Consider the following 25,192-nt stretch of genomic DNA (forward strand, 5'->3'; position numbering starts at 1 on the left):
CCAAGTCGGAGCTGTGCAGTTAACGTTGAACCTCTCTTCCCCCCCCCCCCACCTTCTTTACGCACTACTGTATAGGGTCCCCCCACCCCGGCGATTTGAGTGACTTGGCTAAGAAGAAGGGTTAGTGATCTTTCAGCTAAGGTGCGAGGATGGCTGTATGTGCCATCCAGCCCTCGATCTTTCCTCCTTGACATTCCCGCCGGATCTCTACGTCTGTCCGTAGAGATTTATGTATCTGGGCGGGAGACGCGGGATTCCCTGGGTACACTTTGGCTCGCGAAGATAAGCACTCTTTATCCGAGAAGGCGGCGAGAGCTCAGCACCTCGCGTTCCCTTTGGCGGGAAGCGACGATGGTGCTTCTGTCTGGAGACAGGAAAGAGGGCGGGGAAGGCAGGAGCCTCACCGCAGGGAAGCAGCTGCAAGAGGGGTCGCCTGGAGGGCCAGGGCCCGAGGAGGCGGAGGGGGGAGGGAATCCCGGCAGTAGCGATGCCTCAAGCATTGAGCCAACCACCCCGGCAGAGTGGGCGCGCAGAGAGGGCGAAGCCGAAGAGGAGGAGAACAGGGAAGACGAGTATGAGGAGTATGAGGAGTATGAAGACTTCTCGGAGCTCCCGGACACGCGGAGCATTGCTTCAGACGACTCCTTCTACCCTCCCCAGGAGGCCGACGACGAGGGCGAATCGGAACTCTCCGACAGCCAGCAGCCGCCCAGTCTCTTCCGCGCCTGCTGTGCCAACAACGCCGCCGTCGTGCGGGCGCTCATCCGGCAAGGGCCCGAGGAGGAGGACGTGAGGGAGACGGACCGCAACAAGCGGGTGAGGGCGCCGCGCCTTGGGCGAGGGAGGAAGAGGAAGATGGGAGCGGTGGTCTGGAGAGCAGTGCCACTCCCAGCCATTGATCCCCTTGTGGCCCTACAGTCCTACTGTAATGTTTATTCTCCATCAGCCTCGACTGTGTGAGCTTGTGATTTGGAATTGTCCGGGAAGAATTAGTGACTCCTTTCTTCCATCCTCCTCCTCCTCTCCCTCCCCCCCCACTTTTTTTTTGTTTTTTCTCCGAGTATGAAATTCAGGCTAGTGGTCTTAATACTGTGGTTACAATTAAAAACCATGACAGTACTGGCAACTTTTTTTCCTAGCCCTACAAATCCTTAGGTCTCTGATCCGAATAATATCTGGCCATGTTCTTTTCATATACAGTAGTAGAGATCCCCAGAGCTGCTTTTCCATTGGTGGTCTTCTCACGTATCTCTTTCATGTATTGCAAGAGCTCCTGAAATGGATGAAATCATAGCTAGTGGCCCCTCCAGCTCCCCCTTCCTGAACTGCATGCAGACACTGACTCTTCACCTTTAGGGACTGGCAGAATGTAACATGTAGAACTGAGTGAATTCACACAGTGAGTGAGAAACAGATAAGAGTAATTCCAACCCTGGTGAAAACAGAACAGATGGAAAGAAGGCAGTCATTCCAAATGGGAAGAGGCCAAATTCTCCATTAGGTAGGGCAGCACAAAAAACTAAAAGTAAGCAGATTTGAACATTGTCTTTACGGTATAAATAACAGTAGTCTGTGATTCATTATAGTTGCTGAAATGATTTGGTAGTGCCTTTCAACTTTCTTCAATACTACTCTCAGTTCTTGGATTCTCTTAGGAGTTTACCTAAATGGTCCCAGTCCAGCCTCCAATTGCAGCTTTACAACAACTGAAACTGAATATTCATCTGTTTTGCTCAAGACATGGAAATCCAAGGCAGGATCAACAAATGTGATCCATCTCCTCTCAGTGCATTAATGAAAACAGCTGTTTATTCCATACTGTCCATCCACTTACAACTTTTTTTAGCATTCCCACTCATTCTCAGCATATTATTACCATCTGATTATTCTTTGGGCATTCCATATGAGGGCTCTCCATGAGTTCAGAATAAGCTCTGGAATAATATCATTATTTTGTCTTGGGGAGCTGAGTCCATTTTTTTCATCATTCAACAGATTATTTGAAACCTGAGAAAAACATTTTTTCTTTGCATTTCTTCAGCTTTGCAAAAATTGTGGACAATCTGTTTTTTCACTAGTGGAAACTCTTGTTTCACCTTGATTCCTGGACTCTTCCTCTCCCCCATGAGGTTTTCCTGGTACCTGTTTATACACATTGTTTAGAAAAATAACTCCCCCACTTCCATAGCAATATAAAATTATTAGGAAAGGTACATGACTATAAAATTGTTGACATGCTGTCATTTCACTTTCAAAGCTTGCAAGAGGATTTTAGATTCAGGACAAATGGCAGCTTTGCATCCAGGAAGCTTCCCTTCATAGCCATCACCCAGATGTGATGATTTTCAATTTCACATGCAGAATGGTTTTAAATGTAAAAAGACTGGAGAGAGGATGACAAGGTTTATGTTGCTTTATATCAGCTTTAGTTTGGAGGTAATTATTGACTGAATAATGTTCTTTGCACTGTTGTGCCTGTCAGCTAGAAGTAGCACTAGTTGGTTTTTAGTGTTCTCCGTGTTTCAAGTTAGATGAAAACAAAGACTGATACATTCCAGCTTTCTACTGTTCATGGGGGACTTTGGATTTGAAACTGTACCATTAAAGCCTTCTGTAGAAGAACCATCTGTCTCATCTGCCCTCTTGTTCAAGCCTCATTCAGTATATAAACTTTGTTTCCCTTTGTCCCCTGTTTACACCCAATTTCCTTCCTTGCCTTAGGGTTCTCTGTCTTTTCTGTGTCTTCCCAATCTTTACAGAATCTCCATTCTATGTGGCTTGAATCCTGATTGGATTGGTTGGACTTTTTTGCCTGCTTGCTGGAATGAAAACTATTCATCTACCTGAGCAAGTGAATTTCATTCCATTCTGTCACATCAACTAAGCTAATCAATATAAGAGGCTTTATTGTAACAGCAGTACAATATAAATGTGGCAGAAACCACACGCAGTGATTTTTAGTCTCATAATTTTCACATATTCTGCACGCACTGGTAAATTATCAGTTATCGTGCAATGATGCTGAAACAGCTTCTGCTATGACAGTAACATTTAGAGATGTTTTCCAGTGTGTACATTCTCATCACAGAGGCCATCAATAAAATTGGTGCCTTTAAAGGCATTTTTTGCTAACTTCTTACATTTTGAACAAATACTGCCTTCTCATTTTTTGAAGGGTTGTATTTTGGGAGTCAGTGCTTCAAATATGTGATGAGCTGTCTTGTTCATTTTGAGGTATGCTTTCAAATGAAAAGGTACTGAACTTTATTTTGCCTCCCTTTTTCTTGCATTTTGAAACCATGTACTTCCTTCATAATTGCTCAATTTTTTTCCTTACCGTGAACTCCTTGTAGACTCTAAAATGCAAATACGTTTTCAATGCCTATGTTAGCATCGTTGCTAATGTGACAATGCTGTCTCCATTATGATGAAGCATAGCGGTCTGGTAGGACTAAGACATGACACAGAGGCTATTTCCAACAGTTACACATTTATTGAATGTATATTATGACTCATCCAAAAATATTTCATATGCAGTTTATTTTTAAAAAAATTAAAATACAGTATTAGAAATAGAATCATTTTAACAATATAACCAGTACATTGCAGAATAAACTTTTCTTCTAAAAGAATTGGAATGAAATAGCTGACTACCCAGAATCAAAAACTGTAGGATTTTCTCTTTAAACAAGTACATAGCATTTCAAGAAATAGTCACTTCTAAGAAATATATCATAAAATCTAGTTTGACTAGATTTTAAAAGGACAAGAGAAGCCCCTTGAATTGTTTCCCTGATGTAGTCAAAATTGTCCTGAATCATACAGGTCCTGCTTTACAGATGTAGTTAGCTAATTGGAGAGATGCTTGTGCAGATTAACTTGGCAACCATTGCTTCTGGGACAAATTGGAAATAAATCTTAAGCTTTTATCACACTAGGATCAATATGTCCATTCATATTTGACAATATACAATTCTGTAATGACTTCAGTAACAAAAAATTAAAAACAAATTGGGCTATAAGCAAATAGATGATGTGCTTCATGCATATGTATGTACTGATATATTAAATAAGTTGTTTGAGATGTACTGTTTTTAAACTAGACTTCAGATGTCCTGTCTGACTGATTGTGAATAGAGAGGGGAAAATGTGTAAAGAAATACAGAAAACATGCTACAGTATTCTATTTTTCCAGCAAGGATTCAGCCGCAAAGAAGGCCACTGCAATAGTTGCCCAGTCATTGCCGTTTTTCATAACTGTGTTAAAAACCTTTTAACACCACCATAATTAGAAAGGAAACTGTATCATACATACATACATACATACATACATAATTCCAGCCATTGTTTATATGTCTCTCTCATATAACTATGATGCTATAGATGCTTAATTCATTCATAATGACATACAGTGATGCACCATCCCATCACAAATCATCTGACATCATCTTCTAAATGTGCCTATAAATCATTGGTATCAAACCAGGTCACTGTATTCTTGATCATTATTGCCTATACTTAGCTAGCAGAGAAATATACCTCATTTCCTCAGGAATAAAATAAACTCAACAAATAAATGTTTTTCTGTAACCAAACATCTAGGCATGCTATATGTGGACAGAAGGGGTACCTGTAGACCTTGAGCCCTATTTTTGCCAGTAGAGGTATCAGAGAGAACCCCCTTTTAATTTATTTGTTAATGACCTGGCTTCAATTCTCTGATTTATGAGTTGCATTTTCATAAGATGTCTTTTATAAGAATTCTATTATCTTTTGCCCATGATATAGTGCTACTGCCTAGTTTAACCTGAACCACATGGTTTTGGACTGATGATCCTTATGTCTACTGTACAAAACTTCACAGAAGCATAAATAAAGCTTAAACAGGAATGAATATGGGTAATTGACTATGAAATATTTTTCTGTGGTCTGAATGGTGACAGCAGGCAATAGACAGGTTCTTTTTCTTTTACAAGGTGACTGTTTTATAACTGCTGCATCCAAACTTAGGTAATCAAGTCTCAACTATCTTTCGCATTCTAATATGGATTTCTAGCTTCCACTTTCAAGTAGAAAAGGTCCAGTCTAGATGCTTTACAGAGATGCTGAATTTTCCATTTTGTGTAGGGGATGTGCCCATATATTTGGAAGTGGATATACTGTATGATCAGTTGAATGAATATATCGGAGAAATACCCAGATACATCTGAGATCTTCCTGTACTTGTATTCAGGTATTTGATTCTTATATTGCATTTCTCTCTTGAGGCTTAGGATAATTATAACCTAGGGAAGATTCATCTCTCTATTATAGCATCTAAGAACTGCAGTTGATAAGTCTTGCTCTCTTCTATCTTTAAGTAACCTTTCAGGTTGTCAAGAGTCCCCAAAATGCACATATTAACTGTTTCCAAATGCAGTAGAACATTTATGGTGCTTTTTTGCTTGCTTTAATATGCCGATGTCTGGTGTACTAACTGACTAATTTAACAACATTTCACTCAATGAATAACTTTGTCTTTGAGGAATCAGGGAAATAAGTCTGTTGCTATCCATGTTCTTTTATGTTGCAGTTATACAAGGAGGCCAGGGAAAATTTGATTATCTGTTTATTAAGAACCCTACCCAGAGGACCTGCTGGAACTCTGGTATCTTTCTGATTAACAGATTAGTTAACCTCTTTAGTTTCCTGTATCATCCAGACAAATTACTCTCTTGACTCCTCAAGCAACTCCCTTTTCCTCGTTCTGTATATTATTTGTGTTCCTCTGTATTAGCTTCTTGTACTAGCTTTTTACGGTCTTTGCTGTACATTGCAGAGTTGTACAGTATAATTCTATGCATATTTCCTCCAAAGTATATCTTACTGCGTTTGATGCATGGGTATCTGTAGGAACACACAAGGGGTAAATGATGAATATGTGACCTACATGTGACTTGGATTTTACATCAGGATGCAAATACAAAAAGGGGGGTTGCGTTGTGACTTCATGAAGCATGTTTCATCTTTTTGCATCATCGAAGTTTGTATTGGATGCCTTGGTTGGCTTTCTCCAGGGTAAGTGTGCACTGAATCATAGCAATTAATATTAATTTCCCTGTTAGTAGTAGAACAGTGTGCATCTCAATGAATACTACATTTTGGAGTGTGATCCTGGCATGTCATTCAAATGCCAAGTGCGACCCTTCATCCAGAAAAAAAAATTGTAGCCAGATGCTTACAGACACACGCAGACACACATTTTGTGAATACAGATGCAGCTATGGAAGTATGCATATACTTTTGCCTGTATCCCTCCCCCCACAAAAATATTTGTTGATCTTGAGTGCCAAATAATATTTTTAAAATGCTAAGATTAACTTGGCAAGAAATAGTAAACAAATTCAAATTCTTTGCACTGCATTTAGACTTAATAATATTTGGGGTAGGCCATTTCAAATCAATCAGCATAACTAGCTAAAATTGCAATAAATCTAGATTGGTTAAGTCTAGACTCACTATGTTGAATTTAAATATTTTTAAGCTGTTTATATTTAGTACAAAGGAAACAGTGCTAGGATACAGGTGCAATCCTTTTATATAGTTTTCCTGAACACTGATCTCATTGGAAGGAGAGTAAATTTAATTGTCCTTGATTGCAGCATTTTACTATAGTTATATCGTTTTTACTATAGTTACCAGTGGGAACAGATAACTTTCTAAGGGCTGATCACTATAATGTTCTGTTTCCTTTTTTCTTAATGTAGAAAGTTTCTTAAAGAAAAGAAGGAGTATGATAAAACTGTTGCTTAGCATGAAATATGTTTTCATTTTCTCATTACTAACCTGAGGCTATTTGTAATCCTGTGAAGAATACACTAGAGAGGGATACAAACACATTGAAATCTCAGGGGTACAGATTGCTTTTCACATTAGTAAGCAAACAAGAAATATAATTATAACCTGACATTTTTATCACCGGTGGTAGGCTCTAGTCTTTGAATAAAAATGTTGACAAAACAGGGCAAGATTTTAAAATGAAATTAAAGTTATAAATTGGCTGGGTTGTACACAGACCTGATCAATTTGAATTTCTGCATAGAGAGATCTAAAAAAAATATTCATCCCTTGTGAAGTTTCAGAAATTTTTGTCTTTCAGCGGCTGGATGTTATCAGAATTTCATATGAGTCCTAGTGACACATAAGGGAGTCTGAATGAACAAATAACACCAAAGTTTATTACTTATTTCATAAACCAAGCCATCCAACATTTGTAATGTAGTGTACGTATATAATAAGCATTCGTTTCAGTACTGATGGCACCACTTTTAGCAGCAGTAAGTACAATCAAAAACTTCTTATAATTAGTGGTCAGTCATTCCTCTAAGGAGTTCAAGGCAGTATACATACTACTTCATCCTCCAATTTTTATTCCTACATTAACAATCTGTTAAATAAATTAGAGAGATAGTGATTGAATCAAAGTAATCCACAAAGTTTGTATGGCCAAATGTGTGCTTGAACTGGAATCTCTCCATGCTTAATTTAGCACATTGTTCTACAACTTTGTTCAGTGGTAGCTAGCAAATATTTACTTTCATGGATCAAGCAGGCAAAGTGACCATTTTAGACTGTAGATTTTTTCCACTGGATTCCTCATGATGTTTTTATTCAGAACCAAGAGAAAAAAACAATACTGTAATGCTTTATCTAAGTTTACCAACAAGATGGCTGTATCCCTTGAAGCTTTCCTGTGATGTCTTTCTCCTTTGCTTCTTGGCATCTTGAACTGTGTAATATCAGCATCTTGGGTACTTCACAGAACATCTGCTGTTCATCTTAAGAAGGGACCCTAGGAATTTTATTTTTCAGGATTTTTGGCCAGGTTCTACTATTACAGTGCTTTTGTTTTTAGTTTGTTTTTTTTTAAAACATATGGATTTCTTGGAATAGAAGGTATTGATCTTCCAAAGCCCAGAGAACCTGATTGCCAAATATGAAATTTATTCATATTTAAAAGTCTGCATCTGCACAACTGTAGGCAAATAGCTACTTTTGCTAATTGTTAAAAATATCTGGAAAAGATTGAACATCACAATGTTTGTATGTTTTTTTGTCATGGGGAAGAACTCATGAACATTCTGAGAAATTCAAATGAATACCAATTTTCTATGCACATGACTTGTTATTTCAGTGGAGTCATAAATTTTGTGGGGGAAAGTTAAGAAATATTGATGAATATTATATCTGTGGATACACAGAATTTTAAAGATTAATATCCAACTGAAACCAGAACTTTTTTGTTGGGACTAATTGATAGATAACTAGAAAAAAAAACTATGGGTTTGTTTTTGTACATGGTAACTGCAGTAAGATTATTATATGCACAAAGATGGAAAGACTTTGAAATATCCACAATGGAGGAATGGTTGATGAAGATGACAGAATTTGCAGAGATGGCAAAATTAACTTGCTTGATTAAGGAAAAGACAATAACTACCTTTGTCAGTGACTGGAAACCCTTTATGGACTTTTTGCTGAAAACAGAAAAAAATGAACTTGTGATTTATGGGTTTGACAATTAGAAAGGCAGAATATGGAAAGAAGGGAGCCATGATATAACTATTGACAGAGAGAATAAAGCATAAGTGTATTTATAACTGCTGTAAAGAAGATCAGAAGCTGCTGCTTTATATCTCTTTTTTCTTTTCTTTTTCTTTCTTTTCTTTTCCCTTTTCTTTCTTACTTACTTACGAATATTACATTTCCCATGTAATTATATCCAGGTCTCTGTAGTGACTAAGAAGCAGAAAGTTGTTGAACGAACAGTTGATTTTGATGGTCTCTGTAGCAAGGGAAGAGGAGAATGCAGCCCAGATGATAATAGCAACAGTGAATGAAGGGGGAAGTTCTGGCCACCACCTCCTTTTTCCTCACAGTGTAATTGTGCAAGTTAGTGGAATCTGGCTGAATATAAACTGTGTAAATAGGTTACATAAATACCTGGTTCCAAGGAGAAGAATGTGAAAGGAAAAAACAGTTACAAAAGGACTGATTTGGGGAACTGTAGGGTTGGCAGCAAATAGAAACAGTAGCACATGATCTAGAGATTGCCAAAGAGTGAAGAGGAAATGGGGTTTGAGGCCAGATGTCTTGCTTCTGTGTAGCAAAGTAGCTTGCAGAGAATTACAGCCTAACGTAGCATGGCCAAGACTATCCAAGGTCAAGAATTGAAATCCAAGTAATAGGTGTGCAAGCTAATTAGATCACAGCATGAAGCAAAGCCCTGATTTGGGATATAAGGTTTCCAAGATCCAAGACTGGAATAGGCCAGAGAAACACAAAGGCTTTCCTCCTGAGTAGACCAGTCACTCTCAAGGAGCTCTAACTTACAACAGTCAAGAACTGTGTTCCTAAGTGCTTTGCAGGGCATTATGATCCTATCAGTTGCTACCCTTCTGTTCTGGTTTCTCTAAAGAAGATGTAAAGATTAGTCCTGACTATTGGGTTTCTGATATTCTGTTACCTTCCACATGTGACCGCTTCACCAGACGGAGATTAGTGTTTTGCCCCACTGTTCTTGGAGTTCTCCTGGCCTTGACTGGATTTTAGGAATCTTAGCCAATTAAACAATTGACTCAGGTTCTGCTCTGGAAATATGCTGCAACAGCTGTGTTGTAGTAGTTCTCTGGAACTGCAAGAGCAAGAATTTCTGCCTTGTCCTGCCACTCAGCTCTTGGGATTTCCCACCTCCCTCCTGTAACTAAAGAACTACGGCAACTTGCCAACATCTTTGCCATCCTTTCCTGTTGCTGTGAGGAACAATTTGCAATCCCCCCCAAAGAGTACTGGTTGGTGGTTTTTTTCCCCTGTGTTTTTGTGCCAAGAAAAATGAGGTGAAGGAAGAATACAGGTGGGTCAGGGCTCTGGCTATCTATTATATTTGTACCTTCCCATTGGTTGACTAGAGGGAGTCCTGACTGGCTTAATGGGAGGATAGGGCTCAGCAAGCGAGGAGACTTGCATAGCAGCACAAAACCACTGCAGATGTTTTGAGCAATAAGCTCTGTGGCTGTGTGGAAGTGTCCTTTATTTAATCCGTGGAGGATAACTCAGTCATTACACTGGAGGGTTGTAAATAGCGCAAGGAGGAGGGGAAAAAAGGAGAAGCTAATAGGTATTTGTTGCTGAGGAAGATGACATTAGAGTCTGTAGGGTGGAGATTAATGCCATAGCAACAGAGGTTTTGGCTATCAGTCTTAAAGAGATGTTAACCTTAGGAAAATATTTTGCTGTTAAGCTTAACTGTCATGAAGTAAGAATTAGAGTTAAGTTTATATATGAATATTGGGACCTCCTGTTAAAACTTTTTTTCATCTAGGAAATAAATTTTATTAGCTTCTCAGCCTTTTGGCTAAGATCAAGTGTAGATTTTGGAGAATGGCAGTTCAGAAATCATAACCAGCTGCCTATGCATATTGACACATGATCATATGCAATGCTTCTTCCTACAAAATTTCAGTTCATGAGCCTCTTCCAAAGCCTGGTTATTAGTGCTTATATGTTTTATAAAAATTGGCACCTCTTTATATCAGGGTTTCTTCTATATTGGTAGCAGATCTTGTGCACTGCTCAGAGTCTTGTACTGGCCTGTATATTTTTCTGTTAGAGAGTCTTTTCAGATGTGGACTGTGTTATGAAAAACTATACTTTTATATCCTTTGCAACTGAATGTTTCACATGTGTCTAAAGTCAGAGGAATGTTTGCATTCCCTCTTTTTGTTTTTTGAAACAATGGTTGATTGTATTTATCTCTTGTCAGATAGGGCTCTTTCTGTGCACAGGAGGGAGAGAATTGATTTTCCTAGCCAAAGACCTCAATGATACAAGGTCAGGAAGTGATGCTATCAAATTTATTTCCCTATAATCATTCTTTTACTTGCCAATAAGGCTCATGGGCTGAGAGAGCCCTGTTTCTCTCACAGACTGGGATTAGAGCATGGGTTCCTAAACATTTTGCCATCACACCTCCTTTTGCTGTAATCTTAATATACACACCTCCCCTAAAAATCTGGAAACTTCCAGAAAGGGACAGTAGGTTATAAGAAGAAACTACAGTACACAGTTCAGATGCTGGAAGCATTACTTTCCCTCTGTGAATCTATTTTGGATGCATAAATATTGATAAAGATGTTTGACATATTTTATGATTTGAAAGAAAATATATTGTTATCTGAGTTCTCTGAGAGAAAACCTTACTTTTCCACTTAAATATCCATTGTGTCTTTTGCATAAGTTTGATAAGTAAACTTCCTAAGCCTTGATCTAGAATCATGTTAATGATTTGATTGTGTGAATACAGTAACATTGTATTCTAAACCAACTCTGTAATCTTCTGAGTTAATATAATAGACCTCTGCTTTTGACAAAAGAGAAATATATACTTTCTGCCTCAGAGAATGATTTAAAGACAAAATACTATCCCAGATATCCCAAACAACAAGCCTCAAAGCCAGTTTTGACCATGAAGTTCAAAGATTCTGGATATATCTGAGTTAACAGCAAGAAAGGTGAAAAAGGTGAAAGGTCCCCTGTGCAAGCACCGAGTCATGTCTGACCCTTCGGGGGCACGCCACTTTTGTGATGTTTTCTTGGCAGACCATAGAGTGGGGTGGTTTGCCATTGCCTTCCCCAGTCGTCACCTTCCCCAGCAAGCTGGGCACTCATTTTACCGACCTCAGAAGGATGGAAGGCTGAGTCGACCTGAACTTGCTACCTGAGAATCCAGCTTCCGCTGGGATAGCTAAAATAAAAATACCCAGAGCAATATTTCAAACTAGAGCAATTGCTTATAGATTCCTCAGCTCCTTTTCCCCTCCCATACTTGCATGAAAGCAACTACCAATTTATTTCCTTTCTGTCGGCAGGTTTTTGAGGATATGTGGTTTCTACTGACAGACCTGTTATATAAACCTCCCCCCACCTTCCTATTGAACCTTTCCCTTCTGGTGCATCTACTTGTGGACAAGTTAAACAAACAAAAAACACAACAACAAAGTTATTGGGCCAGGAAAGAAAATAGGCAGCTGACAGAACTCTTGCCAAAATCACCTGATTTCTTAAAAAACAATTAAAAAAAAGGTCATTACTTCACATTTTGGTCAGGGAATGTGTCAGTGGTTGATGTTCCTTCAGAAGAGGGAGGCAGCCCAACAGCCTAGGACAGAATGGCCATGGAGTGAGCAGTGACTGGGAGGGAGGAAGTGTTCCTGCCGTCAGACACATTAGCTAATTTGAAGTGGAGGCATTTTTCTACAAGGAAATGAACTGCAACAGGGAAAGTGGATAGGACCACTTGTGCCAGCGCACATCAGAAAACACTACTTTTGATGTGTGGCAGGAAAAGAAAAGCAGAGACTATCATCCTGGTGGTCTGGGGGTAGGTACAAAGTGATGTTGGGCATTCTTCCCTTTGAGAAATAATTAGTAGCAACCTAGTCCTGCAGATCAGCCCTTAATTTTGCTGATGAAATATAAGCCCAAGAAATATGCAAAATCTCCCATTTTAGTGTATCAGAAAAATGTTTCAATTCAAAATACTCTGGAAAGCCCACATCATTGCCATTTGTAATTATACTTAACCATCATTAAAAGAAAAAGTATGTCTTCATCATCTTAGGAAAGTTATTTTGAAACAAAGCAAACAAATAAACATAGTAAAGAGTAATTACAGGTTAGTTACACAGATGTAATTTAATTAACTTAAGTGAGACTATAGAAATGAATACAGATGAATGTCAAGAGATACTTCTGCAGTACAAATTAATTAAATCCATAATTCTCAAAAAAGTTGTAGAAATATGATTGACTAGATGTGCAATCCTGTATTCAGAAATAACTCCCACTATAATTTGGGACAAAACATTATGCATTATTACATTTTTGAAGAGTGAATTTCTCTTATGTATATTAATTAAATCAGCAATAGCTGATAGCCTGCAATCCTAGTTGTATTATCAGTTTGTTTATTATCTCAGAAGTCGATTAGACAGATGCTTCTGTTAACATATATGCATAATAACATTGATATCATTTATTTAAAAATATCTGGGAAAAGACTTAAATGTTGTAAACTGATTGAAAAGGATTCAAGAGCTTTAAAAGAAAATTGATGGAAGTAATGCAGAAAAATATGAGTCTGAAATACTTCGCCATAGGATGAAATAAAAATGTACATAATATAAATCAACATTTCCAACAAAGTCAGTTTTGTAGTTTGAAAAACATTAAAATATTTTCCAGACCTCATGCAAAATATGTAATTCTAACCAGCTTAATTTAGACACTAGAAATGAATGTAAATGCCATGTATCTCTCTCTTCTCTCCCATATCACAAAGATCTTGGCTTTAATCAGATAAGAATTTCTGAATTCAAATTGGGAAATTTGACTTAATGTCAGTTAACAAACCAGAAAAAAAAATATCAGGAACTCTTTCAGGGTTAGGGTTAGTGTTGAAACTGTGTGTGTTCTCAGTATTCTAGTATCCACCAACTCCCAAGTCACTGGGTGCACTACTGGTAACTCAAGTTTGATTTTGGCCTGTATAACCACCAAGGGTCTTGTATGGGTGACCATAATAAATAAAATAAATACATAATGACTCTGTTAAAATCTCATAATCCATTTGCATCTAATCTTCTAATATCTATGGAACACAGTTCTATGGCAATACCTACTGGAGGGTTGAATCTGGTTGGTACCAGAAAGTCTACCAGAAAACTCCAGAGGCTGTAGGCTGAGTGAGAAGTTGAAAAAAATATCCCTGAAGAAGACAGCTGAAAACAACTTTTATATTGTTGCAGAAGAAACCATATGACTGTGTCTTTGAACTCACCAGGGATCAAGCTCAACTTGAAGATTTTATTTTTACCTTAGAGGAAAACGTGTGTGCGTGTGTGTCTAGCTATAGAGACATCGTCTTTCTTATGAAGATCTTGAAGATGAACAAGATGTTGAATCTATTAGCTGAGAAAACAAATGCCACAACTAGCAGAGAGATAACAGATTCAAGCTCAACTGCTCTCAGCCTTGATATGGAACATTTTGATCTGAAAGTCACTTGGGAATGATAGCAGCGTATGTGGAGTGAATGGATAGTTGGATAGATACATACATTCATACCCATCACATTATTCTCTTCTGGGGTAAGCCACAATATGCAAAATGGAGTAAGAAAATAGTAAAAATAAATAAATAAATAAATAAAGGCATGAGATAGGAAAAGAAATATAGCCATATCTTGTTAATATCGATACTCCCCTCTCCCCATACCATTTTATTCATGAACAAACATCCTTGTCTGTACATTGCTTCATACGTTGCCTTTCATTCTTTAATACTTCTTTTTGAAGATGTAATCAGCTTCAGCCAACTGTGATTTTCTGGTCGTCTCCTTCCTCTCAACTCATTCACTCTTTCTTTATAAAATTTATTTGTGATTTAATCCTCACATTTTCTCTAGGTGACCAAACTACCTTAAAATAGACCTTTATTGGTTGCTCACTTTTGTATTCATGTTCATTCAGCACCCATTCATTCTTATGCCTATTTTTTCTTGTTTTCCCACAGACACATTTTAAGTACCCCATCCTCACTGCGTTCAATCTTCATATTCTTCTTGACATACCCAGTTCACATTTCCATGTAACAAAGTAGGCAGAAGCATGCTGCTATATACACCCATTTTTGCTTCTTTTGACAAACATTCTTTGCATGAGATCCACTTTCTACTAGCATTTATGTTCATTCTTACCACATCCATTCATTTTCTTATATTTTGTAGGCATTCTAACAAGGCACAGATATTCATCTACTTGCTCTAGTTGTTGTTTTTGCTATTTATGTATAATCAATTATTCACTCCATTTTCTCTGTCAGCTGCAACTATGATCTTTTTAAGTGTATTTAGCCATAAATACATTAAACAAGCAAGAGGTTATTCCATCTTTGTCTTACTCCCTGTTCGACTTAAACTATGCACTCCATTCTCACACATGCTTTACTTCTAGCATATACTATTTTTGTTTGTTTTTTTAAAGAAAACCAAAACAAGAAGAAGAAAAAGGAATTGATACAAAGTTATAATATCTGTAAGTGGACAGAGAAGTGCTAAAATTATACAATTAGTGCTCGCTATATTGCTGATGAAGAATTAACCATAAGGAGTAGAATACATTATTTTTAATGAAAAAGAAAGGCATTTTTGAATCTCTGAGCCAAATGGCAATATCCCCATTAGCCTTTCGCCTGGGTTAATAATATCAATAGTGATGTTATTATATAAAGAAAATCACCTACCAAAGGGAAAAAAAGAAAGAAAAAAACTATTAAAAACATTGTGGCTGAATATTTAGTTTCTAACTTCCTCTTTGTTGTACCCTGACTGATATACAATATTTCTAAGCAATTAAAATTTCATATATTACTGATTTCAGTTCTTTGGTGCATTCTTTTAAGGGGAAAAAGCCATACCCTAAATCCCTTGCTGCTTAATTACTGTATATAATATAGATGGGACAAATTCTTGACTGAATTTGGTCAAACTTCTACTATAAATATATGCTGTTAGTTTTTGCCATGTACAGTTCTTACTACATTCAGCAGCTGACCTTTGCAAAACATTTTATAATTCGTGATTTCATAATCCATACCGATATGCTGAGATCACGCTGTCCCTCTCCCTATTTTCCTTTCAGAAGGGTTAAAACAGTGCTCTTCCAAAGAGCCTCTGACCGAAAGCAGCTGCTGAGAGGGGAGCTAGTGTTGGGGCTGAGATGACATTAGGCTACTATGAGTGTTTTTAATTTGTGCTAAAACGTGTTTTGTGGCATTGCAGTCCAAACCTAGCCCCTTATATACTTACATAGGATATTGTGGCACAAGCATGAAAGGGTGGAGCCTGTGTCCTAACAACGTGATACCGATTTTGTCACTTTAGTGTCACTGGTCTGGAACAGTTGCCAGCGTATCCCACATTCAGAGCCTCTCACCATTCTTGCACCCTTCAGAATTCTCTCAGTCTTTCACCCTAAACAATCACATCAGTCGTGCTTTTAAAATTTACATACATTCTTTGCCATGTGCATTCATAGACTTATTCTTAAACCATTTATATGGAACAAGTAGGTATTTTCCTGCTCGCCAAACAGTTCACAATTCTCATTCGTTTTTGGGTCTCTGAATGGCTCAGCTACTTTTTCTGTACTTTCTCATCTAATCCCCCTCCATCCATTCATTCATGTCACCTAAAATGTATTTTTCCCCTGGATCATATTCATTCAGCAAGTTGTGCAGTTTTCTGAAAAAAAAATTCTCATTTCTGGTTCTTCCATCTCCATTCACTGGGGTATAATATTCAACTGTTACCAAGCAGTGAATTCCTACTCTCATAAATACCTACAACAGTTTAATTGACACCAATGTGTACTTTTTGGCACATATTACCAGGGCCACAACTGGGGGGGGGGGTGCCACACTGGTGGGGAGCCAAAATGAGCTCTGGTGGGCGCCAAAATGAGTGCTGGGGGGGGGGAGCGCCAAAATGGGCATGGAATCCATGTTTGCCAAGGGTGACCCTAATTGCAGCCCTGCACATTACATGTATTCATCAACCCCATTCTACAAGGTCAGGATCAAACCATCTTCATTCGCTTCTACATTCTTCGCCTTTCTTTTAGTTTCACTGAAACAACTTCCTTCCTTTCTTGGATGCCCCCTTGGAACTTAACCATTGTACTTGGACTGCTTATTAGAGTTTTAACATTTGGACTGAGTTGGGTACTGTTAATGTCTGCTCTTGCAACCCAGACTAAAGGCTAAAGGCTAATTTACAAGGAAATACAACCATAAGTGGGTTTCCTGATTTATGTCTGACCTGTTTATTTTCTGTTGAAACTTAATTAGGCTGTGAAAGTTGGTGGATGAGGTATTCCAAGGAACAAACAAGGGGACTTGATTCTAGTCAAGTCAGTATCATTCTATATTAGGTATCCTTCCCAATTGTTTCATGGGTTTAAGGCTTGGAGGATTTCAGAAGGTGGTGCTAGAGGACTTCTGTTCAACACTGTTATAGGCTCATAGCAAGGTCTCTCTAATCTTTTTGAATCCCAGGGCATGTTTCAACTGTTAAATCTTGTCCTGAATGCTACAGCAAATGGTCTGAATGTTATGGCCATTCACAAAATATTGTGAATCCCCCCTTCTTTGTGGATAAAGCTGTTTATGTGGAAACAGTGTGTGTTTGTTGATGTGAATGCTGTTTCTTCCTGGCTCCTTTGCTCTGTCCCTAGTTCTCCTCCCTTCTTTCTCACTCCCCGCTTACCTAGCACCATCTAACCAACAGAGGCCTTTTTTAGATCTTTCATTTTCATTTCCCATTATCTGTATTCCTTCTTGCCTTCTAATTTTCTGAGTTCTGTTTTTCCTCCTTCCCTTCCTTTATCTTTCCCATCCTCTCATGATCATCCCCATCTTTCTCCAGCATCCTCCTCTGGGTTTCTCTAACTTACCATATTTGTACCCTTTCTTTTCATAGGTATTGGAACATGCTGCATTGGAAAGCCCTGCTTGAAGCACCTTTAAAAGGCCTGGTGCGTTAGCAGGTCCTGAGGGAAGTTTGTGGCTTCTGCCATTGAGCACCATGTTGAGCAATGTTATGAAAACACTAGACGTTTGTGCAGAGTTTTGGTGTTTAGGCCCACCAGTGTGTTCATGGTATCTCTTTTCTCCAATGAAATCCAAGGAAGCTGTTCAGATTCTATCATACAGTTTGTACTGCTAATGGATTAGATGAGGGAATACAAATACGTTTAATATAGGCAAGAAAGAGAGATTTCTCATCAACTAAAAGTCAGATCAGGAACTGTACACATAACTTCCTATCATATAGTGCACATTGAATCATAACTTTACAATATTTCAGTTATTATAGTTCTGTTTGGTAGAACAAAAAAAACCAAGAAAATATGCCAATGATCAGAGCATTAGAATATAGGTAGTCAGCCCACAGTCCATGAACTGGTAAGATGGAGTGGTTGTGGATTGACGGCTCCTTGGTATCTGGGAAGTTGTCATCTTTAGTTCTGGATGGGGTTGCACTGCCCCATTCAGAACCAGTGTGGAACTTGGGGGTCCTCCTGGAGTCACGACTCCTGCTCGAAGAGCAGGTGGTAGTCATGGCCAGGAGGGCCTTTGCACAACTTTGTGTTGTGCGCCAGTTATGCCCTTTCCTGGATTGAGATGCCCTCCAGACAGTCACTCATGCCCTGGTCATCTCCCACATAGACTATTGAAGTGCGCTCTACATAGGGCTATCCTTGAAGAGTATCTGGAAGCTTCAGCTGGTCCAGAATGTGGCCGCACGGGCAGTGATGAGTGCCCCAAGATTAGCACATGTGACACCACTGCTGTGTGAGCTGCACTGGGTGCCAGTTTGCTTCCGGGTCCAATTCAAGGTGTTGGTTATGACCTTTAAAGCCCTACATGGCATGGGGCCAGGCTACCTGAGGGACCGTCTCATCCCTATAACATCAGCCCATCCCACCTGGTCAAGCAGAGAGGGCATGCTACGGATCCCATCAGCAAGGGAGTTTCTCTTGGCAGGGTCCAGGAGGCGAGCCTTCTCTGCAGTGGCGCCCGTCCTTTGGAACATTCTGCCCCCAGAGGTGAGGCAGGGCCCTTCACTTCCGACCTTCCAGAAGGGTTTGAAGACCTGGTTCTGCTGCATCGCCTGAGGTGGGAAGGGCAATAGCTCTTCCTGGGTGTGGCTGGTGGCACTGAGTCCTCCCTACCGAATGTAATCTCTCCCACTTGGATTTTATATTTATATTTATTATTTTAGTATTTGTGTTGTTTACTTTGTAGTTTTGTATGTTGATGCTTTTGGAAGGATAATTTTACTGTAAACTGCCCAGAGTCCCCCTTTTTGGGCAGAGATGGGCAGTGATAGAAATTTGAATAATTAATAAACAGATAAATAAACAAACAAACAAACAAACAAACTGCATGTGGCCTCAGCCACAAAGAGCATGGGAAGCCACTGGATGCTCTGCCCATTTTTGCTATCAATCAGTTGGTTTCCCAGGATATTTATAGCATCCAATTGGCTGGAGATACTAGATTGCTTGTTCCTGCTGCCATTACAAGTCAGCAATCTGCAAAGGACTGCTGGATGGAAATGTGTTGCTCAAAGCAAGAAATAATCTTGACTGGAGTCACCAGAACACAAAATTATTTTCCACACTGGGAATCCAGCAATCTGTAAACAGGTCACTGTGAGGGGGAAATTTCTTTGGGAGGAAGGGAGGTTGCCTGTGTGTGTGTGTGAACACGCATGTGCATGTGCGAGCAGGTGACCTTTGTGGACCTGCAAGTTGTATTGATTGAAATGAATTCTTTGTGCAGCAGCCATCACAGGAGATCTGAAAACTGTAGCTGGCAATTTTATTCCCAGGTTGAACTGGTCTATGATATCTTTTTTGAACTGCAGTGACCAGTTCCAAAAAGATATATATCCGTCTGGATATTTAAAGTATTCCTATAAAAATACATTACAAATAAGTCAATATCTACAATAACTCACCAAAACTGCAAATATTTAAAAAAAATATAAACAATTTTGGGAAGAAGCAGAGAAAAAAGCTGTTCCTTAAAATAAAGGAATAGAATGAATTGCAGAAAACATGACTATATTTTTTTTTAATGCAGAAGGTATTGATAGAAAATCTTACCCTTTTAAAAATTTATTTTATATGGTAGCCCAGATTCCAAACACATAATTTGGAATTGTATTTGTGATTTTTATGCTATTTTTGGTTTGATTAAAATAGTTTTACAGCATAGGGCATAAAAAACAATATTTTGCTATATGACTGTATGTTTATCTATACAAACTGTAACTGTTATTTTAAAGACGCTTTCATTGATTTTCTTATTCCTTCAAATTGAACTCTTATCTGCCTATACTGAAGATTTCAACTCTCCAACACAATTTTTTTTAAAAAAAATATTAATATAGTGAAATTTTAAGGGGCAGAGGGGTATTGTATCCTCCTATTAATTATTTAAATAATTCTTGCAAACTTGCCAAAATAATTTTAGTTAATTAAGAGACCTGTCTGAAATGGTTTGGATCCTAGTCATAAAATTATTCACAATAATTTTCATTTCATAGTCTTAAAATTGGTTATTTTATATTATACAGTTTTAATTTTAGTAACACTTTACTAACATTCATTTTGACAGACTACTATTTTCTAAGTGTACTGTTCTATAACATGAAGAAACCAGTAGATTAGGAACAATGTATTTTCTTTCTATCTGAAGAATAATCAGCTGAGAAGGATTAGAATTTCATATATTGAAAAGATTTCTTATTATTGAGAAGTTAATCATGGTACTTAGCAAACTACCAGACATTTCTAACTATACTAACATGTAAATGTTACTCAGTAGTACTGTTGATTCAGTATCCTATATTAATAAAAGTATTAATGACCACATGTCGAACAGAGATTTACATAAATCAGCATACAGGTAGTCCTTGACTTATGATTATTCATTTAGTGACTGTTTGAAGTTATGACAATGCTGAAAAAAACAACTTATGACCAGTCCTTGCACTTACAACCGTCACAGCATCCCTGTGATCATGTGATCAAAATTCAGGTACTTGGCAACTGGCATGTATTTACGGTGGTTGCAGCATCCCAGGGTCACGTGACCATCATTTGTGACCTTAACGACTGTGGCAAAAAAGGTCATAAAACTGGGTGTGACTGAGTTAACAACCGCATTGCTTAGCAATGGAAGTTCCAGTCCCAATTGTGGTTGTAAGTCCAGGACTACCTGTATATTTCTTTAGTCCTGTATAACACTTTTGCATAGAATCAAAATGTTTCAGAGTTTGCAAGATTATACTGTAGTGTATCTTCTCACTTTCAGCACGTTTATCTATTTCCTTTTGTTGTTAATGTGTGACGAAGAGAACAATGCAGTGGCTTTTTCAAGACCTTTTTCCATGCGGGTGTCCACATTTATTCAGGAAATAACAGGACCGCTGTAAAGCATTATTATTGTACTCTTCAGGGATAATCCACAGGAATACGTCTTTTATGCAGCTTCCATTCATTTCGGAAGAGTGCATAGGAAGATTTCCCATCATCTTGTACTTTATCTCATTTAGGACTTGTTTAAGGTTATAGCCTCATTTACAGGGTATAAAAGAAGTATTCACTACATTTGCAGTATGTTTTATACATGGTGTTAAAATGTAATATATAATCTCAAATAGCAGCCTACAAATAAATACGGGAAAGTACTAATCTACGTGATAACCTAAAAACTCCCCCCCACCCCCAAATGCATTATATGTAACATTTAAAATACTTGGGCAAGGCAGAGGGAGATGGGGAGAGAAAATCCATAGCCAAGCAGTTCCAACCACAGAGGAAGGTAGAAATGGCTTTTTTTTTCATCCTTAACATTTTAATTTCCCCCCTCCCATTGGAGAGAAAGTAAGTATACCAATTCATCTCCACCTCCATTTCAGAAGCAGGAAAATAAGTGGGGGTTGACGCTGAGGAAGCCAGCTTTTTACCTGTTTCCTTTTGTGTTGCATTTAAAGTTCCCCATTTCTATTCCATGCCTGATTTTATGAGTTTTCAATTTATATGGCTCCCCTGCCACCACAAATTGCTACATTGAAAAAAAACAGTTTTTCAGAGCAATATTTTTTATTTTATTTAGACAGGCATACCTGAAGTGTACAGGCATACATTTACCAGTCTCCATTCTGGTATTTCTGGTATTGACTACCTTTGTTGTACTGTTTCTGGTGTATTATTTTCTATTACTTTAATGAATCGTTTCTACTTATTTTATTCAATTTAATATTGTTAGCTTCCATGAAGTGGAAAAGCAAGTTTGAAATAAAATAATTTACACAGAAAAGTAATTTACAATATTAATGTCCTCACAGAACTTCAAATAAATAATATTTGAAATGATATAAATTCAGAGATACTGCTGTCACTTCCCTTTAACCTACACCTTTTTTATTTTTATTTATTTATAGACTGGGCTTATTGTTGCCTGTTACCAAGGGTACGTGGAAATTGTAGTAGCCTTAGCACAGTGTCCTCATATTGATGTAAACTGGCAGGACAATGAAGGGAACACAGCTCTAATTACAGCTGCTCAGGCAGGTAAGGATATTTGCTGCTCATTTAATTTTTATGTTCAGTAGTGCATCTTTGTAATTGTGGTTCTTGCAATGAGCCAATGAATATCAAGAGTTCTGATTTTTAAAGTAGGGGACAGCCTAATCCAGGCAATTATCGCCCACTCAGATTGCTCAGCATAATAAATGAAATACATGCTAGGCATCAATACACAAATCAGATGGGTTGCCAGATCCAAGGAAAGATCTTAGCCGTAGAACAACCCAGCTTTTCAATATTAATCAAGGCATCACTTCACCAAAAAAATAGCCAAGCCTCTCCCCAGAGGGACCTTCTGCACTGCCTTTATTGACTTGAAGGCAGTTTTTGATTTGATCCCCTTGAGAGCAGCTATGGCAAAAACTGTATCCTCTACTGATTGCTGGCTTCTGCAGCTAATTACAGCGTTACCCAAGGACTCTTCTGTGCAGATTAAATGTGACGTCAATGACACTTCAACAGCACCAATCCCACATAAAAGGATGTCAAGCAAGGGTGCATTCTGCCCCCTCCCCCACTATTAAACTGTTAATGGAACTAGGTCCCTTCCAAATTTGGATCTCACCACCCCACTCCACCCCCCAAAAATCAGGGATTTATTTCCACACTCCTCCATGCTGATGATACAGATATTCTCTCCCACACCTAAATTGTAATATTCAGGCTTTTGCTGACCATTGCCCAATTATGAGACTGAAAATAAATTATGCAAAAATGAAGGCGTTGCTTTTCACCATGCATATGTGGGAAATTAATAACTATATTAATTTCACCAAATAAAGTTGTTTAAATATCTAGGCATCAATTTCCAATCATCCACTTCCTGGGTACAGCAAACCTGACAGGCCACAGCCTGATCAAACAAAGCTGCCAGTTTGATTTGCCAGCTGCAAAGGAAGTCATTTGCTCCCAGCAGCCACTGAAGTGTTCAGGGTCGAGCTGTTGAGCCTACTGTTGTTTGGTGCCCAGTTTTGTGCATACTCCGATGATTCCCAGCTTGAAACCATCCAGTCTAAATTCATCAGCATGTTATCATGGATCTCCCACTCTACTCTAAATGCACTTCTTCAGTTAGAACTTGGATGCCCTTTATAGCTGCTCACATGAGGATCTGTCGCCTGAACTATTGGCTAAGACCAACATACACACACATACAGCAAAATGGCTGCTAATAAAAGTGGAGTTAAAGAAATAACTTAATATGATATGGAATAACTATTGTTTAAAGCAGGGCTCTCCTTCTGCAAAAGGGGGGAGAGGTCATGCCATCACCACCATTTAATAAATTATTATTATTATTATTTCCTTTGTTGCTCCACCCATGCCAAGCAACTGAGAACCTGTTGCCAAAAGGGCTGCCCAAGGAGGCAGCGAGTGCTCACAACAGCAGCCAAATGGGTGGCTGTTCTCTCCCTCTCTTGTGCAGGCTGGGTGGATTTTTTTCTTTTCTTTTCTTTTTTTGGACTATAAGCCAGATGATTTCAGGTGGTAGGCCAGATCTGGCCTGTGGGCTGAGAGGTTGCTGACCCCTGGTTTAAAGGAAAAATGTGCTCTTAAATTAACAGATGTCATGAGACCTTCCACTGGCTACTTCAGTATGATTAACATTTTTTAAAGACCTTTATATAAGCCTAAACAGTTATTTGAATCCTGGTCATTAGGTATAATTCCTAGGCTATCCAATTGAGAGTTTAAATAAGTAGTTTAAATAAAATGAGCAGTCAAGCACATTTTTATAAACCGGCGAGATATTTACATTACATAACTGTCTCCAAATTCCGAAGGGCATTAACTCTAGCATGTTGCAATGCTTTTCCCACAGTAGTTTTGTAGGATGGATACAAAAAAGTTCCATATGAGCTGAGATTGTGCCCCTGTGGGCAAAGGGCTATTGAAACTACAGCTCATGTCTTGCTATACTGTACCTTCTATAAGGACTCATGGACCCATTTTATAACTCCCTATTTGATAAAATACCTGGGAAAGATCTTTTTTATTTACAGTTGTTGCTATCTGATCAGTATGATTCAGTTTCTTTGAACATAGCTAACTTTTGTTATACTGTCTGAAAAATTAGGCAGACTTTGATTGCCCACTGATGATCCCGCCATTAATACCATGTTTTGTTTTATTTTATTTTAATGCATTTTTATCTGTATTTGTATAAATTTGTATTTTATTTGTAATTCTGGTCTGTGACCGTACTAAAATATTGATCGAAATAAGTAGCGTTCAGACAAGTTCTCTGCCACAGGTTTATAAAAATAGAAGTAACTGTATTATACCCCAGTTGTACTGTAATAAGCTATCGGTAAAAATGCTACCTCCCTACAGCTCCACAAAAATCATCCTAAATAATCCAGGACTTAATTTATGCATAGACTTGCCTCATTCTAAATCTCCAGTAAACTATGCAAAATAAAGCAACTTAAATAATTGTATATTTGCGCAGAGATTTGTAGTGTCCCAGAGGCAACACAACCCTTTGCTATTTGCCTTGATAAAGCGCTTTGCACTGCCGAAAAGTTCCTTGTTCCTCCGCTTGTCACTTAGAAGAACCAGAAGAGGCTTCTGCAGAAGGAAGAGTACCTGCACCGAACCCTCTCCCAGCTTTGGCCAGTCATACTGGAGAAGGCACCTCTCAGCTGGGTAGCAGCTACGCCAGCAGCACTCCTCAAAGCCAGATGAGGCTTCCATGGGTGCTGCTCATGTGAAGAAGCCTCTTCCAGCTTTTTCAGGTGCTGGGGGATGTTGAGGAAGGGCTGTGAATGGCCTGTTTCACAGCTGTAATTGATAAAATTATCCTTCAGTCTTTTGCTAAGGGAAAGCCAAGGGAAACAGGCTGGAGAATCCAAGAGTAATAGCCTATTACTCAGAAGTAATCTGTTGTCCATTACTAGGTCTTCTCAGAGTTTGGTGGCAGCAGACTTGTC

At 38.5% G+C, this 25,192-nt stretch overlaps 1 protein-coding gene across 1 annotated transcript in view; it reads left to right on the forward strand.

Moving 5' to 3' along the window:
* Window positions 1-351: 351 nt before the first annotated feature.
* The window catches only part of ANKRD33B (ankyrin repeat domain 33B), a 41,853-nt gene continuing 17,012 nt past the window's right edge, over window positions 352-25,192 (forward strand). Inside the window, exons 1-2 of the mRNA XM_063299933.1 lie at window positions 352-816; window positions 22,115-22,244. Coding sequence (XP_063156003.1) covers window positions 352-816; window positions 22,115-22,244 — 595 coding nt within the window. The remainder of the gene's footprint in view (window positions 817-22,114; window positions 22,245-25,192) is intronic.

This window comes from Candoia aspera, chromosome 3, assembly GCF_035149785.1.
Source record: "Candoia aspera isolate rCanAsp1 chromosome 3, rCanAsp1.hap2, whole genome shotgun sequence".
Lineage (NCBI taxonomy): Eukaryota > Metazoa > Chordata > Lepidosauria > Squamata > Boidae > Candoia > Candoia aspera.